This window comes from Danio rerio, chromosome 1 (assembly GCF_049306965.1).
Source record: "Danio rerio strain Tuebingen ecotype United States chromosome 1, GRCz12tu, whole genome shotgun sequence".
NCBI lineage: Eukaryota > Metazoa > Chordata > Actinopteri > Cypriniformes > Danionidae > Danio > Danio rerio.
In genome coordinates this window covers 33,470,816-33,491,634 of record NC_133176.1, presented here as the reverse complement: position 1 = coordinate 33,491,634, position 20,819 = coordinate 33,470,816, and the positions used below count along the sequence as shown (strand labels likewise).

Sequence of the window (20,819 nt, the reverse complement as noted above, 5' to 3'; positions counted from 1 at the left end):
TGCCATTTCATCGTAAGCTAGGCTAAAATTTTGAGAAGTTGATGTTAAACGATATGTTAAACGATGAGTGTCAAAATGAATTGTTTCTTCGGTGCACCGGGATGCAGATACAGACATTTCGGTATCGGTTCAGTAATAATCATAACCGGTTATTATGTACTGACGTCATTTATCTCTTATGCGCTATGTCGCAGTAGCTTACTATGGCGAGGGAGGGGAGCGGGAGTATTTACAATGCTCCAAGTACTTAAAAAACGCAGAAGCTGTGCGCAATTTTACTGCATATGTGTTTGCTGGACAGTCTTTGGACAGACACTTACAGCAGAAGCCCCTATTTTACTGCAATTGAGAGAATGAAAGTAAACTCTATTTCTCTCTTTCTCACAGTGGGCCATTTGACCTGTTGGCATGACTTTTCATCTCCTCTCGGCTGTTACAGCACTACTTCTGGATACAGACGCAAGTGCGTATCTGCAGAGCGAGTTTTCTCCACAGCATCTATCATGATTCAGCTGTGATCGCTGCTGCCGTTTATCAGCGTCGCTCATCTGTGAAGAGCGCCAGCATGTAAGAGCCAATCGCAGCCCTTTCTGTTGAGTGCGTGACCAATCAAAGGGATGTAAGAACTTGGTAGACAAGGCTCAGAAAGCGAGCGGGATATTTATATTTGCTTATTTGCTATAAATGCCCGTGTTGTTTAAAGGTACAGTTTATTTATCTGACTGTTTGAATTAAAGGACAAAATTGTATTACAAATAGTATATAAATATAAATATAAATATATTTTTACATTTTAATACAAAAATTGCTGCTGTGAAGAAAATACAACACTGTGTGTGGAAAGCATCGTCAATGCACTGTGATGCACAGAGATATCGAATTGAGCTGAATCGATGGCATGATAATGGTAACCAAACCGAACCGTGAGACCAGTGTAGGTTTACACCTCTATGTTAAACCTCAATATACATCTATGTCTGTCCCTTTTTTGAGAATAATTATAATTTAGACCATTTTAATTCACAACTTGGGAGCAGTAATGAAGGAGCAGGTTGAAAAATATGAAACATACGCTGTCTCTTTTGCTGAATATCAGCTTTATTAATCAATAATGGCCATTCTAAAAGTATAACGTACACTAAGTTTATACATTATAGGAAATAAATGCAAGCAATCAGTCAAATATGCAGAATCAGTCTATGTAGTAACATAAATTCAGATATTAAGTTATCTTTGCGCTAAGCCAAAACACATTAACTGAGAACAAGTGATTGATTCAAAAAAACGTCATTAGATATAGACAAGATTGATTAAATATCAGGTTTAACAACTATAGATAAAGCGGTATAACCTTGGTAAACTGTCCGATGTGTGCTGGTCCAACCTGGGGAGGTGCCCGCAGAGCACCCGCTGTCTGCTGGGGCTCAGACCTCCGCATACACTGCAGTGCATCCCAGAGTTTATGTGTAGTCATGTGACGTGCATTTTCAGTGGTGTAGTGTCGATAGAGATCTTTTCAGAAACGCGAGGTGAAATGCCAGTGTGGACGTGGATTTAAAACGCCGTATTAAAACTAAAACGTATTAAGTGTAAACAGGGACTTTAGTGTATCTTCTCCATTAGCAGTGTGTGTTTTACTGCTCTTATTTTTTATTGTTTACAAATTTGTTGACTTGTCTTTGTTTTGTATTCTCTGTGCAGCCCTTTGGACGACTGTGCTACACAAATAAACCCTGTTGTGTTGTATTGTACTGCATTGCATTATTCAGCTACAGAAACACCCCTAGTCTACATTCACAGAAAACCATGCATGTGGAGGTCATGATTTAGGAGCCATGAATCAGCTGATATAAATGACCAACTACGGCTGATTTAGAGAAGTCATGAATAAAGGTAGGTTATTCATTTGTAATCTTGAATGTAACAATTTTTCAAAATTGCACAAAGCATGTGCTTCAAATCTACAAACCTGCAAACGTGTGTTCATCTCCAAGAAGTAGAAGTTCTTCTTAGAGTCAACAAGAAACTCCACAGTGCCAGCTGAAGAGTATTTCACTGCTTTTGCCAGAGACACAGCCTGCTCGCCCATTTTTCTCCGGGTGTCTGGGTCCAGAAAAGTGCTAAACGGCCAAACAAGCAAAACATTTTAACAATGTAGATAGCTAAAAAGAGTAGTGGAGTGGGTAGTCCATGCACAGCTATATATTGCATTAATTTCATAGAACTCTCAGGCTGATTTCAGATAATAGCATGTGTTGAAACATACCTGGGTGCCTCCTCTACCACTTTCTGGTTTCTTCTCTGGATAGAGCACTCTCTCTCATTCAGCCACAGAGCATTGCCGTGTTTGTCCGCCAACACCTGCAGGCAACAGAATAGAAGCCATTAGCACAAAAAGCACTGTGGCCACAGAAGAGACAGAGAATTCAGTTTAAAGACACATTATAGTATGGTTTAGTATTTCTTAGAATATAATATTAATATATTTTTGTCATAGTGGATGCACTGAATGGCAAATAGTATCTTACTCAGCTGGTTTCCACTTTCAGTAATCAGTTGTAACAACCAGATGGATGAACTAATTAATAACCATGAGCCAAGTTAAGACTATTTATATCTATGACCCAAGTGTCCAGCAGATACTCTGGCATTCAGAGTTTGGGGTCAGTAAGATATTCAAAAGGGGGTGCTATTTTTAACCAGTTTGGATGCATTAAATCAATCAAAAGATCAATGCAACATAATATTTCTTCTTAAATTTAAGTTAACCAGTTAAATAAAAACCAAAAAAAAAAAAACAGCACAACTGCTCTGAACTTTGGTCATAAAAAAAGAAACATGTGTCAAATTAGCCGATTAAATTATTTCCCAATCATATGATGACAAATCAGTTCATCACATGAACAAATTGTATTTTAAAATATATTAAAACAGAATAATATATTATAATAGCTATGTAAAATGACAATATTTTACAATATTACTGTTTTACTTTGTATTTAGCCCAATTTAAAAGCAGGCTTAGCGAGTGTTTTTCAAAAACGTATTTAAAAATTAACAAATCTCACCAACTATGAATTTAACTGTATTTAAATTCATTTCTGACAACTAAAATTGCATCTAAGGTAGACATTTAATTCAGTAATTTCTGAAATAATGCCCAGAGTGTAATCCTGCAGAAAAATCAATGGAAAAGCAGGCTGTTTTTGTAGGATCTAAAATATAATGGAGATACGTTTTTTTCTGGCTAATTGTTCATCAAGTCATGTAGAATGTATATAGTGAATACCTGAATCTCAATATGTCTGGGATTGTCTATAAACTTCTCAATCAGCAAACGGTCATCTCCAAAACTAGATGCCGCCTCCTGAGAAGAGAAACGAAAGCCTTCCCTGAAACAGAAAATGAAAAACATACAAAACTTCACTTTAAAATGACTCGAATCCTTAACATTATCTCAAACAAATTATTCATTAGCATTAGATAGCTTTTCGAGAACATATACATACTCTCAAAAAATATGCATCGCTGCTTGTTTTAACTACTTTTTGAAAAGAGCTGGTAAAACACAATTCTGGAGTTTTTGTGGGACTGCTTTATTGTTTTATGTTAAATAAAACAATTTAAAAAATGTGTTTCCAAGCATTTTGACTATTGCACAAAAACTCCTTGATTGTTCACTTTTTTGTGTTATTTATTATTGTTTTATTATTATTATCACTAATAACATAGGAAGAAATAAACGTGTTTTTATTCATCTTCTTATAAACAGTTTAGGCAAAGTCTGAACTGCCTGCCTGAATCGCTTCTAGTGGCTTTTGTAAGGAAACTTGACATTTGTACCAAAAGGATTCCTCTTAGCAGATAAGCATCTCTCTGCCTGAGGATTTTTTCTCTCTCTCTCTCTCTCTCTCTCTCTCTCAAATTCTCTCTCTGTCCTCGGTCTCCAATGAATTGCTCTGAATGACTCTTTTGCTTCTCGAGATAAATCCAATTAAAGCTTAAACAAAAGCCCAGCTTCAGCCTACGGCAATAAAGGCACAATTAACAGCAACATGTTCCACTGAAGTTTTTATTAATATTCTCAAGATATAGAGAAGGCAGAGTGGGAGGGGGAAAGAGGGGATTTGGGTTTCAGAAGGGGTTGATTTGTGAATGGTAATATGTACTGCTTGACTTTTAATGCTATACAAGCAAACATACCATATTTTAAGGAATAAAAGTTATGTTTGCAGTCACATGTTTAATATACTTTAGATTGATAGTTTATATTTTATAATAATTGCTGGGCAAAGATTAATCATGATTAATTGCATCCAAAATCAAAGTTTGTTTTGACACATATATACACAAATAAAATAAAATTTATATAGTAATTTTATAATATACGTATATATATTTTACATATTTCATATAAATAAACATTCTTGTATATATGCATGCATGCAGACACAAACATACACAATTTGACAAAAGTCTTGTAGTCAATCCCAGTTGTATGAGCAACAAATGATAACTTGACTTCTAGTTGATCATTTGGAAAAGTGACAGAGGGTAGATTTTTCAGATGAATCATCTGTTCAACTGCATCCTAATCATCACAAATACTGCAGAAGACCTATTGGAACCCACATGGACCCAAGATTCTTACATAAATCAGTCAAGTTTGGTGAAGAAAAAATCATGGTTTGGGGTTACATTCAGTATAGAGATGTGCAAGAGTTTTGCAAAGTGGATGGTGACATCAACAGCCTGAGGTATTAAGACATTTGTGCTGCCCATTACATTACAAAAAACAGGAGAGGGCAAATTCTTCAGCAGGATAGTGCTGCTCCTCATCCTTCAGACTTCATCCTTCAGTTCCTAAAAGCAAAGAAGGTCAAGGTGCTCCAGGATTGGCCAGCCTATTCACCAGACATGAACATTATTGAGCATGCCTGGGGTATGATGAAGGAGGAGGCATTAATGATGAATACAAAGAATCTTGATGAACTCTGAGAGTCCGGCAAGAATGCTTTCTTTGCCGTTCCAGATGACTTTATTAATATGTTATTTGAGTCATTGCAGAGATGTATGAATGCAGTCCTTCAAGCTCATAGGAGTCATACACAATATTAATTCTTATTCCACTGTACCATGACTTTGCTTTTCACATAAGCCACTTCCGATTCCAAATGGTCAACTAGAAGTCAAGTTATTATTTGTTGTTCCTAAAACTTGGATAGACAACAAGACTTTTGTCAGGCAGTGTATTATCTCAAAACACTTTTACTTCAGATGTGATTTATCTTTACTATTCATGATAGTTTATTTCATTCTGTACTTTTTTACATCTTTTTTCCACATATTGCTGCAAAGTGAGAGTAACAAACACCTTTAGTATTATTTACTTTGATTTGTCAGAATTTTATAAATTGTGACTTTTACACCAGTGCGCGTCAACTTGTTTTCTCACTCTCTGTGCAACTTCTCACTCTCTGTGCAACTTATTTACCGAAAGATAAAATATTAGTACATTATTGTCTAATACATCTAATATTATATAATAATATAATATATCTAATACACTAAATAGTCATTAATTTTTAGTTCCCAAAAGCTGGGATTCCCAAACCTTTCAGCCAGCGACCCCCAAAATTAAAATGCCTGTGACTCACGACCCCCAATATCCTCTAAGGTGTTTATAAACATAGAAACCTTGCACACATCGGTACACACATATGCCCAATTCTATTCATCATTTAAAAAACGCCACTCTGAGACCATCCTTTAGGTTCAGTTGAGGATGGTATTTATTTTTGATGGATGCGAGTGCTGTAAAGGTGTCAGAAAGTTTAACCTGGTGCCATAAAATCATGTTTTGTGTCTTTAATCTTACAAAATCAACCCAAAGGTCGCAAAAAATATTTTAATGTATCTATTACCTACTTTTTTTTTCTTCTGTAGGTTATGGATAATATATGGTAATTGTAATAGTTTCAAAAAAGGAATTAGATTTGTGGAAATCAAGCAAAACCCTGTCGTTGTCCCTACCCCCATTTTGGGAACCACTGCCCTACAATACTGAACGAAATCTATAAATCGAAAGCGCATTACAATTTATTAATGCAGTGTACAAGGCAACTCTCGTTCCAAAACTGTGTCTAATAATCAGATATTTTTGACCCTTAAATATTAAAAGAATCTGCTGTCCCAACATCTCACCTGGTTTCCTCATCATTCCATGCAATCCTCATCCCTTTACCTCCTCCACCAGCAGATGCTTTGATCATAACAGGGTAACCTATATGGACACAAACTCTGTGTTATCCGTATTTCCGAAATCATCTTACTAATAATACATGCAAACAAAGATTGAACATTTCAATGTCTCATACCAATCTCTCCTGCTATTTTCACAGCCTCTTCTGCATCCTGCAAAAATAAAAAATAAACATGACTTTATTTAATAAACACATAGCAGTCTGTGAAATGTTAAATGTGGCATGCAGCAAGTGAGACAATTCAGTTCCTGAGGTTGTCCAGAAGGGGGAGCAAGAGAGAATGATAGTTATTACTAGTTAAACAGTGTGGTCTAAAGTTAAAGATCTGACTTGACCTGACAAAAGTGTCTGATGAAGAAGTCATGTTTATGATAATTAACCTAGCTGCTTTAACTCGTGAAGCCTATGGCTATGGGCACTGTGAAACAAAACTTTATTGTCTAATAAAGCCAATATACATTTATGTTTTAGAGTTGTGTAAACTCTAGTTATTTATTTCTTTATTATTTTTTTATTATTATTTTTTTTTGCTAATAATGTGGACAAATAGATTGAGTTTTTTAAGTAATGAAGAGAAAAGGCCATAAAATTAAAGAATTATAAAGAAAAAAAAGATTTATTTTTTTCTAAAACATAAACATAATGCTTCAAATATTATGAATTATTCCCATACTTCCAGCATACATAAACAAATACAGGATTTTTTATATGACAAAACAAAACAAGAAACACACAAAAAAACACACACAACAAAAAACAAAACAAAATAAAACTAAACTAAAAAACAAAAAACAAAACACAAAACACCAAACTAAACACAAAACAAAAAAAACAAAACAAAACAAACAAAACAAAACAAAACAGCAGCTTTTTGCTGATCTTTCTATGATCTTTCATACTCGAGACTAACAGTCTGCCTCCGTTACAAAGGTTTAACATTACTTAAAATAGAAAAGAAAAAAAACATTCTAAAGTGGTATGAAATGAGATTCACATCATGTGACGTAACAATTTAAACATTCAGAAAAGAAAGTGAGAAACAGACCAATTCACATAAAAAAAGAATAGATCAGTAACTGAGGTGACCTGAATAAAGACAAATTCAAATGTTCTACTGTTAAATCACTCGTAGCAAAACAGTACTGTTAAGAAACACACAGATCGGCTGCTTCTGCTTTAAATTTAATGAAACAGCTTCTAATAGACTCAATTACAATACTTAAACAATCTTCTTTACATTATATCAATTAATTCTGAAAACTTGCTTCATGACTAACTTTGTAAATGTCACACATTTTCAACAATTATTCTTATAATAAATAATTGCTTATTAAATAAATGTAAAAATTGAAAATACTTGAGTTAATACTTGAGTTAAAGTGCTAAACTTGAGTGAAACGAGTCAACTAATTGGGCAAAGACATTACTGTGCTGAGACAATAAAATTGTAAATATTTTCCAGTAGGGCTGGGCAATTATTCAAAAAGTAACATTCAGAACCTATAATTGATCTAATTTTTTAAGTCAAATTTTACAACTACTTTCCCTACCGCATGTGGACTCACGTGACCAGGCTCTGTTAAGGCTTATACTTCTGCGTCGAATGCACGTGTATGGTCCAGTGCAGCCTTCTCATGGTTACACACCTGTGCATCTCTCAAAAATGTAATTACACATCACACCTTTGTACTAGACTGACCATGATTGGAAGCTGCGCCAGTGATGCCTTGAGATGGCAGATTTTCCATTACAATAAAATTGTTATTTACATTAAAATGTTTGTTTACAGAAGATGTAGGAAATATCCTGTTTGAAATATTATTTACAGGATTTACAAGAGTTATTTTATTTAGAAGAGATACTGCTTATTTTCTACCTTTAATGAGAAAAACATTGAAAACAATAAATTGTTACCAAAAGTGCAAGTTTATTTTCGTTTTAGGCAACGTGTGTTTTAAATTCAGTTGTTCAACGTTGATGTTTAATAAATAATCATAGATAGTAGATAGTGTGTGTTTCCTTCAATTATTTGAAAATCAAGGATTGCAAACTTAATTCAAAATCTCTGATTTGTAATATGTGAGCATATTTACTGTATTATCAGTGAACTATGAGAGCAAAAAAATAAGAATAAAATAATTGTTTATTAATCGTAATCGAGTTAAAACGTTCAGTTAATCGAGATTTTGATTATAGGACAAATCGCTCTATCAAAACTGCCGCTGTTATGGTTTCAGAGTGTGAGCTGTTATTATATGTAGCTGCAACACATTTAGTGACAAGTAGGTCATATTTAATTGCTTAAAACAATTGTTGCAATTACACAACTGCGAAGGTCTCAAACAGCGACAAAATAACTGTTTACAAACCATTACCGAAATAGTGAAGCAACTACTAAAATGTCCTTTCTCACTAGATGTCAAAATACATTAACAGCAGAGATCTACACTAGCATTAAATGGAGTGAAGCCGAGGTGACAAATCCAGCAGAAGGGACTAAAGGAGAGATTTTGCGTGTGTGTGTGAGAGTCAGACTGTGATCACTGTGCTGATGTTATCAGGGTCGTTGAGGAGGTGTTCACAGATGGTAATGCCCATACAATCGGAGTGTCATGCGGCACATCTTTGCTTTATAGAGCCCTATCAGCGCAGGAAGTGTCAAAACAGCCACTACAGCGACCATTAAAGGCTATTTAAACAGCATGCAGGAGGAGGGGTGACGGGGGAGGGGCAGAGGATTACAGACAGCAGGAGGACTTGCAAAAAAAGTTCTAAATAGATAATATTTAGCTCTGTTGAGGGTAAAGAGTTAGTTCACTCACACTCAAGTGATTTGAAACCTTTACGAACGTCTTTTTTTTGCTGAACACAAATCAAGATATTTTGAAAAATGTTGGGAGATATCATTGACATCCATAGCAGGTATTAAAAAATACCATGAAAGTCAATGACTGCTTTGTGTTTAACGTAAGAAAACAACACAAACAGGTTTGGAACAAGTGTAGGATAAGTAAATGATCACAAAAGTTTTGGGGTGAACTATGCTTTTAAGTGTTTTATATGCTATTCTATTGGCAAAATAATTTGTTCTAATAAAATGTTTATGGCCAGAATATTTTTCAACAAGAATGTATTTATTTGATTATACAGATCACTTGGCATGTTTTCAGCATTATTTGATTAAAACCAAGTTTAAGATAACACTATTATTTGAAAAAAAATGTAGCAACACTCTTTTCTCATCACTTTTGAACACGTTAATGCATTCCTAATAAATACATAAGTTAATAATACATAAAAATCATTAATTAAAATCAGCATCAAACATTTAAATGTTAGTGTATATATGACAGCTGAATGAAACAAAATGCTACAAAAAATTGGGGGTGGGGTTCAAACTGAGGCCTGGGAACCCCTAGGGGCAATGGATTGTGCTATGGGTACGGGGGTAATGTTTGAGGATAAAAAAAAAATAAATAAATAAATAAAAATAATTAATACATTATTTCATTATTAATAACAGTAAAAACAAATTCAAATGAAGACATAAAATAATCAAATAAACTGTTCATATTAGTATAAAGTAAAAATCAAATAAAACTGGATTAAAAACATCTTATAATTTTAATAAAATTTCAATCAGATTCAAATAAATGCTCAAAAACTAAATTCATTCAAAATTTGATTCAAATGAACAATTGGGCTGTCCCCTAATATGCAGCCAAAAACATTTCAATTAAATTTTGTTGGCTGGTTTGACATAAAAGTTCACAATATTAATTTTTCAGGTATTTTATTTATTCAATTGTAAATAATTTAAAGACTGTTGTTTTAATATTTTGGAGCTACTAACTGAAAGTGAGTTAAACTTTAATCTTTCTTTCTAAGGTTTGTTTTACAGGTTTTACAGGTTTTTACAGCCAGATTATGTTTTATTTTGCGAAAATATTTCATTTTGTTTAATTTTTATTCATATTCCAACATTTATTTGAATGTGTAACAGAAGGTAAATGTTTTACAAATAATAATTAGCTTTTCTCTGTGAGGCCACAAAAAGATTGAAAAGCATTTGTTATGTGATAAACATCACAGTCTAAACTTTCCAAAAAACAATCATCACTTCCCAGAGTACAGTTTCAGCTTGTGCGATTCATAACAATAATCAAAATACACAGTTGATAACAAAAAGTGGAGTAAACAGCACTAACTAGATTATTTCTGCCGCTAGTGGACGCTTTGGGTCTGTTTTGACTAATCGCAGCTCACATGAATGCAGTTGTGCTCGTTCCATACACAGTGACAGCAGGAGGAAATCTCCTCCAACTGCATCCCACTGTCATGAAGCCTGCTCATTCTATAAGCCAAAACTCATTTGCACATTTTAAACAAAGAAACACAGATGTGTTGTCTATTTTTTTGGTTGAATGAGCAGTTGCAAAAAGTTTCATTTTAAGATAAAAAAAATGTAGCCACTTTAAGCTATATTTTTTCGATAGTCTACAGAACAAACCATCATTATACAATAACTTGCCTTAAATACTTACAAAGTATTCAGCTAATATTAATTTTCAATTCAATTAACCATGTCTCTGTACTGAGCTGAACATCTTTACACATCTACAGTATATAATAACTTTTTTTTAAAATGGTGAAAATACATTTAGATACTTGTGTAAAGTTCTTGGGAAAAGACGGAGGACAAACATAAACAAGAAATAAACAAATAAGCAAAACATCCTAAATGTTGATCTGACCTTGACCACCCCATCAAAGCCAGGGATGGTGTTGACTTTGGCAGCTTTGGCGATGAGTTTGCTCTCGATCTTATCCCCCATTGCCTGGATGGCATGAGTGTCAGGACCAATGAAGGTCACCCCCTCAGCCGCCTGCAGAGAAAGAATTTTTAATAAAGCACATTTTGTATCATCTATGCTATTTATTCAGAGCAGATCTTACTTACGATCACGACAAAATCTATTAAAACAACCATCAAAAAATGTCACATCACGCTGCATGACTCAGAGCTGATCAGAACGCACATTATAACACACATACACAGATTTTGTTTTCCCCTGTAGTAAAGATCCTTACTACACCTGAACATTGGTCTAGCTTGAATATTATTTAATAGATTCATAGTAAAAGTCAAAAGTTTTGAAGAAGTTTGTGGTCGGTCAGTAATATTTCTTTAACGTTGGAACTATTATAATTCTACTAGAATGGCCATAGTGATCATTCTGACCATCCATTTCAAATTAATATTTTTAAATAGTATTTACATTCAAAGATGATATCAAGATTTTAGAATTAAGGGTTGAATGTCTGTTGTGATGGGCATGACGGTGGCATAATGGGTCGCACAATCGCCTCACAGCAAGAATGTCGCTGATTCATGCCCCGGATGGGTCAGTTGGCATTTCTGTGTAAGGTTTCCTCCGGGTGCTCCGGTTTCCCCCACAGTCCAAAGACATGCACCATAGGTGAATTGGGTAAGCTAAATTGCCCATAGTGTAGGAGTATGAATGAGAGTGTGTGGGTGTTTCCCAATGATGGGTTGCAGCTGGAAGGGCAAAAGTTGGCAGTTCATTCCGCTTTAGCTACCCCAGATTAAAAAGGGACTAAGCCGAAAAGAAACTGAATGAATAAACGTCTGTTGTAATATTTTACAGAATCATTACCTGAAATATATTGTTATTTTGTAATATAGCCTATAATTGTGTTATTAAAATGCCTGCAAAGGAGCTTATGTCATTTTCTCTGGCAAGCAGGAAAGTTTTTTCACCACAGTGAAAATGTTTTGAACGATGTCTGTCAAGTAAAGTTTTTTTTGTTATAAGAAAGTTATGTGAAAGAGATGGGAGTACCATTTCCCTGCTTTACAAAGGTTTAGAACAGGCGAAAAGTCCATCTATAGAGAACATTAAATCTGCTTGGGAAGAACTTGCAGTAGAAATTCCAAGTGAAATTTGGGAACAAAGTCTTGAACAGGTTCACAGATGTTACATTAATGCAAAACACTGTCTCATTCAGTTTAAAGTGCTTTATAAGCTTCATTATTTCAAGTGTAAATTGAATAAAATATTTCCCGAAGTGTCCCCAGTGTGTGCCAAATGTCGGTTTTTAGATTCCAACCCGTCTCATTCCTAAGTTATTATGTGTCCCAAATTAAAAGTTTCTGGAACAAAATATTTCAAGTTTTTTCAGTTCCATCAGACATTCTGATTGAACCAGATCCTTTATTAATTATATTTGGAGTTTCCGAAGAATTTTTGAGACTTACACGGGTACAACAACAGTTTGTTTCATACGGGTTGATCCCTGCAATTAAAAAAAACATCCTTTTGTTTTGGAAGAAAAACGAAGAAGAACTCTTTAAATTATGGCTGACAGAGTAACCTGTACATTACATCTGGAAAAAATCAGATATACCCTAATAGACAAAGTTTTGTTATTTGAAAAAGTTTGGTACCCTTTTATTTCTTTTTTACAAACTTGTGATTGCTGTTGTTGTTGTTGTTGTTTTTATTATTATTTTATTTTATTTTTTATTTACACATGTCTAATTGTTAGAATGGAAGTTTTATGTTTATGTTTAAAAAAGTGTATTTTCAAGTCAATATCTGCGAAAATGTCTAATAAAAAATATTGAAACTAACAAAGTTCTGTTTTTTTAAGCAGAATATTTTTGTTAGCAGAAAGTTAGGACAAGTGAAGTAAAGTTATGTTTTCACTATCAGAAAGTTGTGTCTTTGATAGTAGAAACTCATGTGTTTGCTAGCATAAACTTGCTAGAAAACAGACACATATTCAGGCACAGAATAAAGTAGTGGATGCTAAAATGTATTCGGTCAATTTGCCAATGAGATCTATGCACAGTTAGAGTTTTAAAGCCAACAATGAACTTCCGCAGAAAGCTTAATGTGGCTATTTTCAATTACACAAGGTTGTTTTTTACAGCATTGATGTTGTAATGTAATTACAATACATTAAGTTAAATAGACATCAACATTCATTTAGTTGTTCAAGCATAAAATGTGATGAAAAACTGTTGTAACCACTAGCACCATCAGTAAGAAGTAGCGCAGAAATTCTATTGAAAACACTAAAGTAAAATATACTGTCATATTTTGAAGACATGGCGGAGAAAAAAGGAATTCAGGGTAGATGCAGGAATCCTAAAGGTAATTTCAATACCTTTTTGAGACTTTTTAAAGACCTTCTCATAATATTTTAAGACCTCTTTGCTACTTTAAGTTCTAATCAGTATCAAACCTTTAACTTAATAAACAGTTGCTAATAAACACTTGTAGTTAAATAAATGAATGGAGCACAACCATGCAACAGAGCTCAGATAAGCTTGAAAGAAACAAACCTTGAAGGAATAAATTACACGGTTGTTTTTAGCGACAGGCTTTAGCAACTGTTTAAACTCGTCTTTCTCCAACCAGGAGTACGCAAACTTACATTATCCTATTTTGCCGTCTGTTTTACTCTATAGCAGAGCTATTCAATTAGTTTGTCATGGGGGCCAGATCATCAAAACCATCTTAAATGAGGGGCTGGAGAGAAATGACTTGTAATATGAGTGATCACACAAGAACATATAAGAGCCCATATGTTGTATTTTTGCTCTTTAAGACACCCACGTTGTATTTTTCTACATTGAAATGTTAATATATTGAATTTTGAAACTACATAACATCACTGCATTGTGCAATTTGGCTTTTTTTACAAAAATATTGAAATGCTGTATTTCAAAGCACAACAAAAGCAGTGCATTGGTTAAGTAGGCTGCTTCTACATTCAGACACATTCATATTTGATGTTTTGAACTGCATAACAAATAGGGATGAAACATTTATAGATTTTAGTTGTACGATTATAATCTGAAGAATGATCATGGTTTCATGGTTATCACGTCTAATGTAAATTTAAGCTTTATATTAGCCAAGTTTTAAAAATGAACTGTTGTTATTTTCTGCGATCATATATGCATAACCATTTTAATAATTTGTAATAATTCGTCTAACATATCTTTTGTTAACATTGCACTGAAAGCCACGCACAACTCTCACCACGACAGCGTACTTGTTTTCAGTGCATCTGAAAGATGCGAGCATATCGCTCCACTTGTGCACGCATATTGGCATATATTCAAATATTGGGAATAATGAAGTTTTACGCAGAAATAACGGGATATGTGAACGGCTCGCTGCTTAATCCAGTGTGCGTGCGTATAAGCCTTAATGTCGCTATTAGCTCGGAACTTTAAACTAGCCCACAGGTGGCATAACTTTGTTTAGTTGTAGCAATTTCATGCTTTGCAACAGAAACACAGTGTTGAGAAGCCTTTAAGCTGAAGGCTCTAAATGTTTTCGGCTTCTCGCACCACTGACTCGCTCTCTGCACAGCCTTCAATTGCATCTCATGATGTATTTGCCTTGCAGGCCAGTAATAGAATAGCCTTGCTCTATGGTTTTGTTACATGTGGAGAACGTCACATCACCTTCTCACGTTTGTCGCAAATTACATAACATCCAGGACAGAGTCGCTTGCCTGAACGCAACCGGCCCAAACCAATCGTGAAAGATAAATGTATTAATACTTTTTTTGGGACAAACATTTCGGACAATGCTTGAACAAAATTTAAGACCTCGTAAAAACGGGATTAAGACTTTAATACTTTTTACGGGCCTTAATTTTCTCATACTTGATTTATCAACTTTTAATACTTTTAAATACCCCACGGACACCCAGGAAATTAATGGAGTGCATCTTGTCCGATCTGAGACTTCAAAACGTACATCTAACATGCAGTGAAGATTGCGGATTTTTAAAGAAATCAGATCTTAAACAAGACAATTTTGTAGTGGAAATACAGTTCACTGGCAACCCTTGCATGGCTAAAAATTAAAAGTCTGTGAGCATATAGCCCATTATGGTCATTCAAGATAGAAATGCTCAAAACTCACGTGTTGTGTAGTTTTTATAACAATGTTACAATCAAATATGCACACATTTAGGAAACATCAGGGTACTATAGTTGTACGAATTTGATTTTAACATAATTATTAAATTTGTCAGCATCCCTCCCTCTGTAGCTTAAGTGTTAAAAGAAATTGACACTTATTTAGACTGGACGTTATAAGAATCAAAACTGACTGAAGACATTTATAATGTCAAAAGTGTTTTATTAAATAAATAAAGACAGACATCAATAATTCTGTTCATTTGTCAATTTTCTTTAACAAATAATACTAAAAAAAGATTAATGTAATCATAAAAATATTAAACAGTGATTTTTAACATTCTTACGTGTGTGTGTGTGTGTGTGTGTGTGTGTGTGTGTGTGTGTGTGTGTGTGTGTGTGTGTGTGTGTGTGTGGCGTTCACTCATGCCGTAATTATTACTTTCAATTGATCTTTTTTTGTCTTTTTTCCTTTTCAGTTTTCTATTGGTTGATTTGGTGACATCAAGCTTTTAAAATGGACAGAAGCGGACTTCTCGCTCTCGCTCATTCCTCCACATCACCACAGTTTCTGACGGCTTAATTTTTATGCTCTCCTTTATTCTTTCCTACTGACATTTGTTTGGAGTGGGGAGTCCTTACCTGCTTTGGGTTTTAGTTTGGTACTCATGGGGAATGACAATAATAACTGTAATTTCTTTCATCAGAATTTCTAAATAGTTTATGAAGGAATTGTGAAAATCCAGCCTTTCCATCATAACTTAAGTTTTTAAATAAAATACTGCATTCAATTAGAATGATATTTATTAAATTGAGTTATATTTCACAAAATGACTGTACTTTTGATAGTGAATGTATTATGAGATTGAAATTTTGAAAAACATCTAATATCAAATAAGATTTTTAACGATTTATTATTAAATAAGTGCAATAAAATTAGCATATGTCCAAATATTAATGTAGTGGCTTCAAAACAAACTCTGTGAATATCTTTGAATGGCCCAGCCAGAGCCCAGACCTAAATCCTATTGAACATCTCTAGAGAGATCTGAAATTGGCTGTACATTGTCGCTTCCCATCCAAACTAATAGAACTTAAGAGGTACTGCAAAGAGGAATGGGCAAAAAATCACAAAGACGGGTGTTCCAAGCTTGTGGCATCATATTCAAAAAGAACCATATTTACTTTTATTTAAAAAAAACTGTGGCTTTGTAGGACTGGTCATGTATAACATCACAAATAATTAGAAAGAAGTAAAGCTACCATAAATTTATGGCTAGAATGACCAAATCCCTTCACACAAACAAAATAACTCCGGGGTGTGAACTTTTGTGAAGGAAAGAAAGGTTGCTTCAGGTAATGCCTGCAGAAACATACATGTAAATAACGAAGCGAGAAAAAAAAAAGAACGGGAAAAAGGAGATCTGTCCTTTTCTTTGTTAGTCTCGAGAATCGGGAGACTATTGCTTCCTGGCTAATATACTACAGATAGTATGCCCGAGGCACGCAGAACCCATGGAGCTCTGTAATTAAAAGAGGGATTTGACCCCATGACTCTTTTAGCTCCAACTGGACCCATGGAGTCATGAGATAAAGGATAAATCTAAATGAGCCTCAAAAAAGTGATCTGTTAGTTCTTGACAAGTGCTTGGGAAAAAAAACAAATCAAGGTGTCAACAAATTCTAATAATCAATTTATTTCTCATATCAATTAATTGATAGCGCATTACAAATCGTTAAATCATTGAAATAGAGACATTACAAAGCAGTGTTTAAATTCATGCAAAAAATAATTTAAAAATTTAATTAGGGCTGTACAATATAGGAAAATCTAAAAAGTGTGTGTGTGATATATATTGCGATAAAATCAGGGTATCTTCCGTCAAACAAAAAAATAAAAAACTAACAAAACGGCCGTTTTTTTTGTTTTTTTCTTTTGCTTGAAAATTTAAAAAAAAAAAAAAAAAAAAAAGATTGAAATAGGCTCTTGTTTTTTTTTTTTTTTTTTTTTTTTCAAGCAAAAGACAAAAAAAAAACGTCCGTTTTGTTAGTTTTTTATTTTTTTGTTTGACGGAGAATACCCTGATTATATCGCAATATATATCAATAACACTTTTTAGATTTTCCTATATTGTCCAGCCCTAATAAAAAAATTTTATTATTTTTTTTGCATGAATTGAAACACTCCTTTGTAATGTCTCTATTTCAATGATGAAATTTTGGCTCTGTCTTCTTTTTTTGGTTTAGGGTAGGAAAATGGATAAACAACTTTAAGATTCATTATACACATGTAGACTTAACTAGGTTAATAAGGTTAACTAGGCAGGTTAGGGTATTGTATTGTATAACGATGGTTTGTTCTGTAGACTACCGGAAAAAAATATAGCTTAAAGGGGCTAATAATTTTGTCCCTAAAGTGGTTTTTAAAATATATAAAACTGCTTTATTTAAGCCGAAATAAAACAAATAAGACTTTCTCTAGAAGAAAAAAAATATCATCAGACAAACTGTGCACATTTCCGTGCTCTGTTAAACATCATTTGCGAAATATTTAAAAAAAAAAATTTTTTTTTTCCCAAATGATGTTTTGGATACCCACCCTTTGTTATAGCCCCAGGTCCCACTGTGTTATTATTCTGGTTCTGTAAACAACTATTTAAAAAAAATAAACAATAAAAATACACAAAGTAAACAAAAGTTATTATTAATATTATTAATATTATTATTATTTAATATATATATTATTATTATTTAATAAATATATATTTATATATATATATATATATATATATATATATCTATATATATATATATATATATATATATATATATATATATATATATATATATATATATATATATATTCATTAAATAATAATAATTGAAAGGCTGGATGCTGATTCACAGAGAACTATTGTTTTTAAGGGTGGTGTCAAAAGCTCTGAGATTTGGTTGACCAATCAGAGGAAAAAAGATGTTTCAGCACCACTTACATGTGTAAAATGAATTTTAAAGTTGTTTATCCCTTTTCCTGTCCTAAACCAAAAAACGAAAATCAACCCAAAATATCGATAAAAAAACAAGTAAAGCTGTTTTCTTATTTTTAATTTTTTTGTTTGAAAACGGATATGTAATTAACAGAAGATCCCTTATTTTAATACGAATACGATTTCAGCAGATGACTTAATATCTCTTTTTGGAAAAATTTATAATGTTCAGTTTATAATCTCCTTAAAATATAATAACTCTAAAAATCTATAAATTTCCACGACACTTTTTCGTTGTGCTCTGTGCTATTTGGAGTGCATTTCTGTATTTTATGTTGTGAGTATTTTCATGCATAACAATCTCTAAATATAGTCAAGAAAAAGATACAATTAAAAGACAAGTGTTTTATCATGTCCTCAGTCTAACAGTAATTACGTACAGTAACTGAATAATAAAAAAATAGAAAAATTCAATACAATTAATCGTAGTTAAGGTCACAAGTGGTACAATTTTTCTTATGCCTGAATGTTTTTAAAATCATTATGCAATCAAAAACACATCCAAATGATAAGTTATAATACAAACTCAACATTGCATATATCTTGCGATGTGATTATTGCGAATTATCACATTGCAATATTGGTGTTGAAATGATATATTGACTGAACCATAATGTTGGGTTACACACAATTGCTCTATGTTGTCACATCACAAATAGATTAAGTTAACTTAAGCCCCAGTCAGATGACACAATTTTTACTGTGAGTTATGAAATTAAATTTGTCAGATTATGTTTTTTTTTTTTTTATTGCTTATTTTAATCTCAAAAAACACTGATGCTTGCAGACAACTAATAAATGCAGTATATAATGCAACTATTAAATATTAAAATCTAAATGTATATTTTCCTGCCAGGGTTTCTTATTAAACACTCTCTTGCCTAAACTTGCCGCAAGTGAGACGGAGAAAATGAAAGCACATAAGCAGCTGCATTGAAAAATTAGATGCTCAAGACATAGGGCTCTATTTTGACAGTCCATGCGCAAAGTGCAAAACGCAGGGCGCAAACACTTTCAGGGCGTGTCAGAATGCATTTTTTACTCAACCAAACGGTTGAGTTTTTTTTCTTAATGAGTTATAGGTGTGTTCTGAGGATAAACCAATCAGAGTCTCATCTCCGATTCCCTTTAAGAGCCTTGCGTTGCGCCATAAGCGTATTTGCTATTTACATGACTTAAAGTAAGTGTAAGTGGAAAAACTGAGCATTTCACTAGCAAGAAAACAGTTAAACAGAGCATCTACGCGCGAGAATGAGAGATAAATGATCTATTTTCACTTTCGCTCTCATGGATAGGGAAACCTTTACGCACAGACATCTATTAGCCTATAAAAAATAAATCTCCTTTGTTAAGCGCAAATATTTGTTTTTTAAAACTATTTCTAAATTCAGTTCTAATTTCCAGCAAACAAATAAATGAACATTAATAACGAAGTGTATAAAAACCTGAGTTATATCCTAAAACACAAGCTGTGCCCCATATGTTCTAAAACCTGCAGGTGGGCAGATCTAAGCTTGTTTTTAATAAAATAAATATAAATATGGATATAATAAATAATACTGCTAATAATACTAAAATTATACAAAAGCAAATTGTTTTGAATAAACTAAAAAAGCCTCCCGAGATGAAGAAGGAATAAAAGCAGTGATTTTTCATATTTATGTAGGCAAGAAAATAATATGTTTTGTAATATTTTAATCATTTATATTTATATCCTCTATATATATTCTTATTATATCCTATATATATCCTTAATATTTTTTTTTCATATGTAATAATATTTGCGTATTGCTCTACATCTTGTGTGTATTAAGCACTTTGTAAGCGAGGCGCAACTCTGCGCTGGACTTTAAACCGGCTTTGTTTTGGTCTATTGAAAAATCTATTTTAGTTTAGGATACAAAATAGCAACGCACCAGCAGTGCGCCTCAGAACGCCTTCCTTTTTAGACCAGAACGCCTATGGGCGCACAAATGAGCGCTAATGCATTTGCTATTTAAACAGCGTGGTGCAATGTCTCAACACGACTCTTGCGCCAAGCTGAAACTAGCAAACAACTATTGCATCGCACCTTGCGCCACATTGCGCTGGGTGTATGATAGGGCCCAAAATCTTTAAAATAATGACATATTTAAAAATAGAGCAAATATATAACTCAGGTAAATATATAACTGTGCTGTTGTGATACAACAATCACAGTGAAGCATTCATTAAATCCTTATTTTTCACAGAAAAAAAAATAATAATAATTACTGCACAGTTGAGTAGTGGATGGGTACAAAAATATAATTTGTATATTATTATCAGAATAATTATCTTTTTAATCTAATATTGTTTTCTTAATTTTTTTTTATTATTTTTAAAATATATTTTGTTGGTCAGTTATCTATAAACAAGAATAACAAAAAACCTTTGAGGTGAAGCAGTATTAAACAGTTTTCATAGTAATGACAAATTTGAATAAGCAGGAAATGCTTTTACAATGTATTCGTAGCACTAAACATTTTCCCAGATTACCTCGGAGGAATGAACTCTGTTGGA

The 20,819-nt window shown here is 33.2% G+C and overlaps 1 protein-coding gene across 1 annotated transcript in view; it reads right to left on the bottom strand.

Annotated features, from left to right (window-relative positions):
* The window catches only part of pcca (propionyl-CoA carboxylase subunit alpha), a 91,750-nt gene that overhangs the window by 50,756 nt on the left and 20,175 nt on the right, over positions 1 to 20,819 (bottom strand). Inside the window, 6 exon segments of the mRNA NM_001002746.2 lie at positions 1,970 to 2,120; positions 2,267 to 2,361; positions 3,290 to 3,392; positions 6,205 to 6,283; positions 6,378 to 6,414; positions 11,018 to 11,149. Coding sequence (NP_001002746.1) covers positions 1,970 to 2,120; positions 2,267 to 2,361; positions 3,290 to 3,392; positions 6,205 to 6,283; positions 6,378 to 6,414; positions 11,018 to 11,149 — 597 coding nt within the window.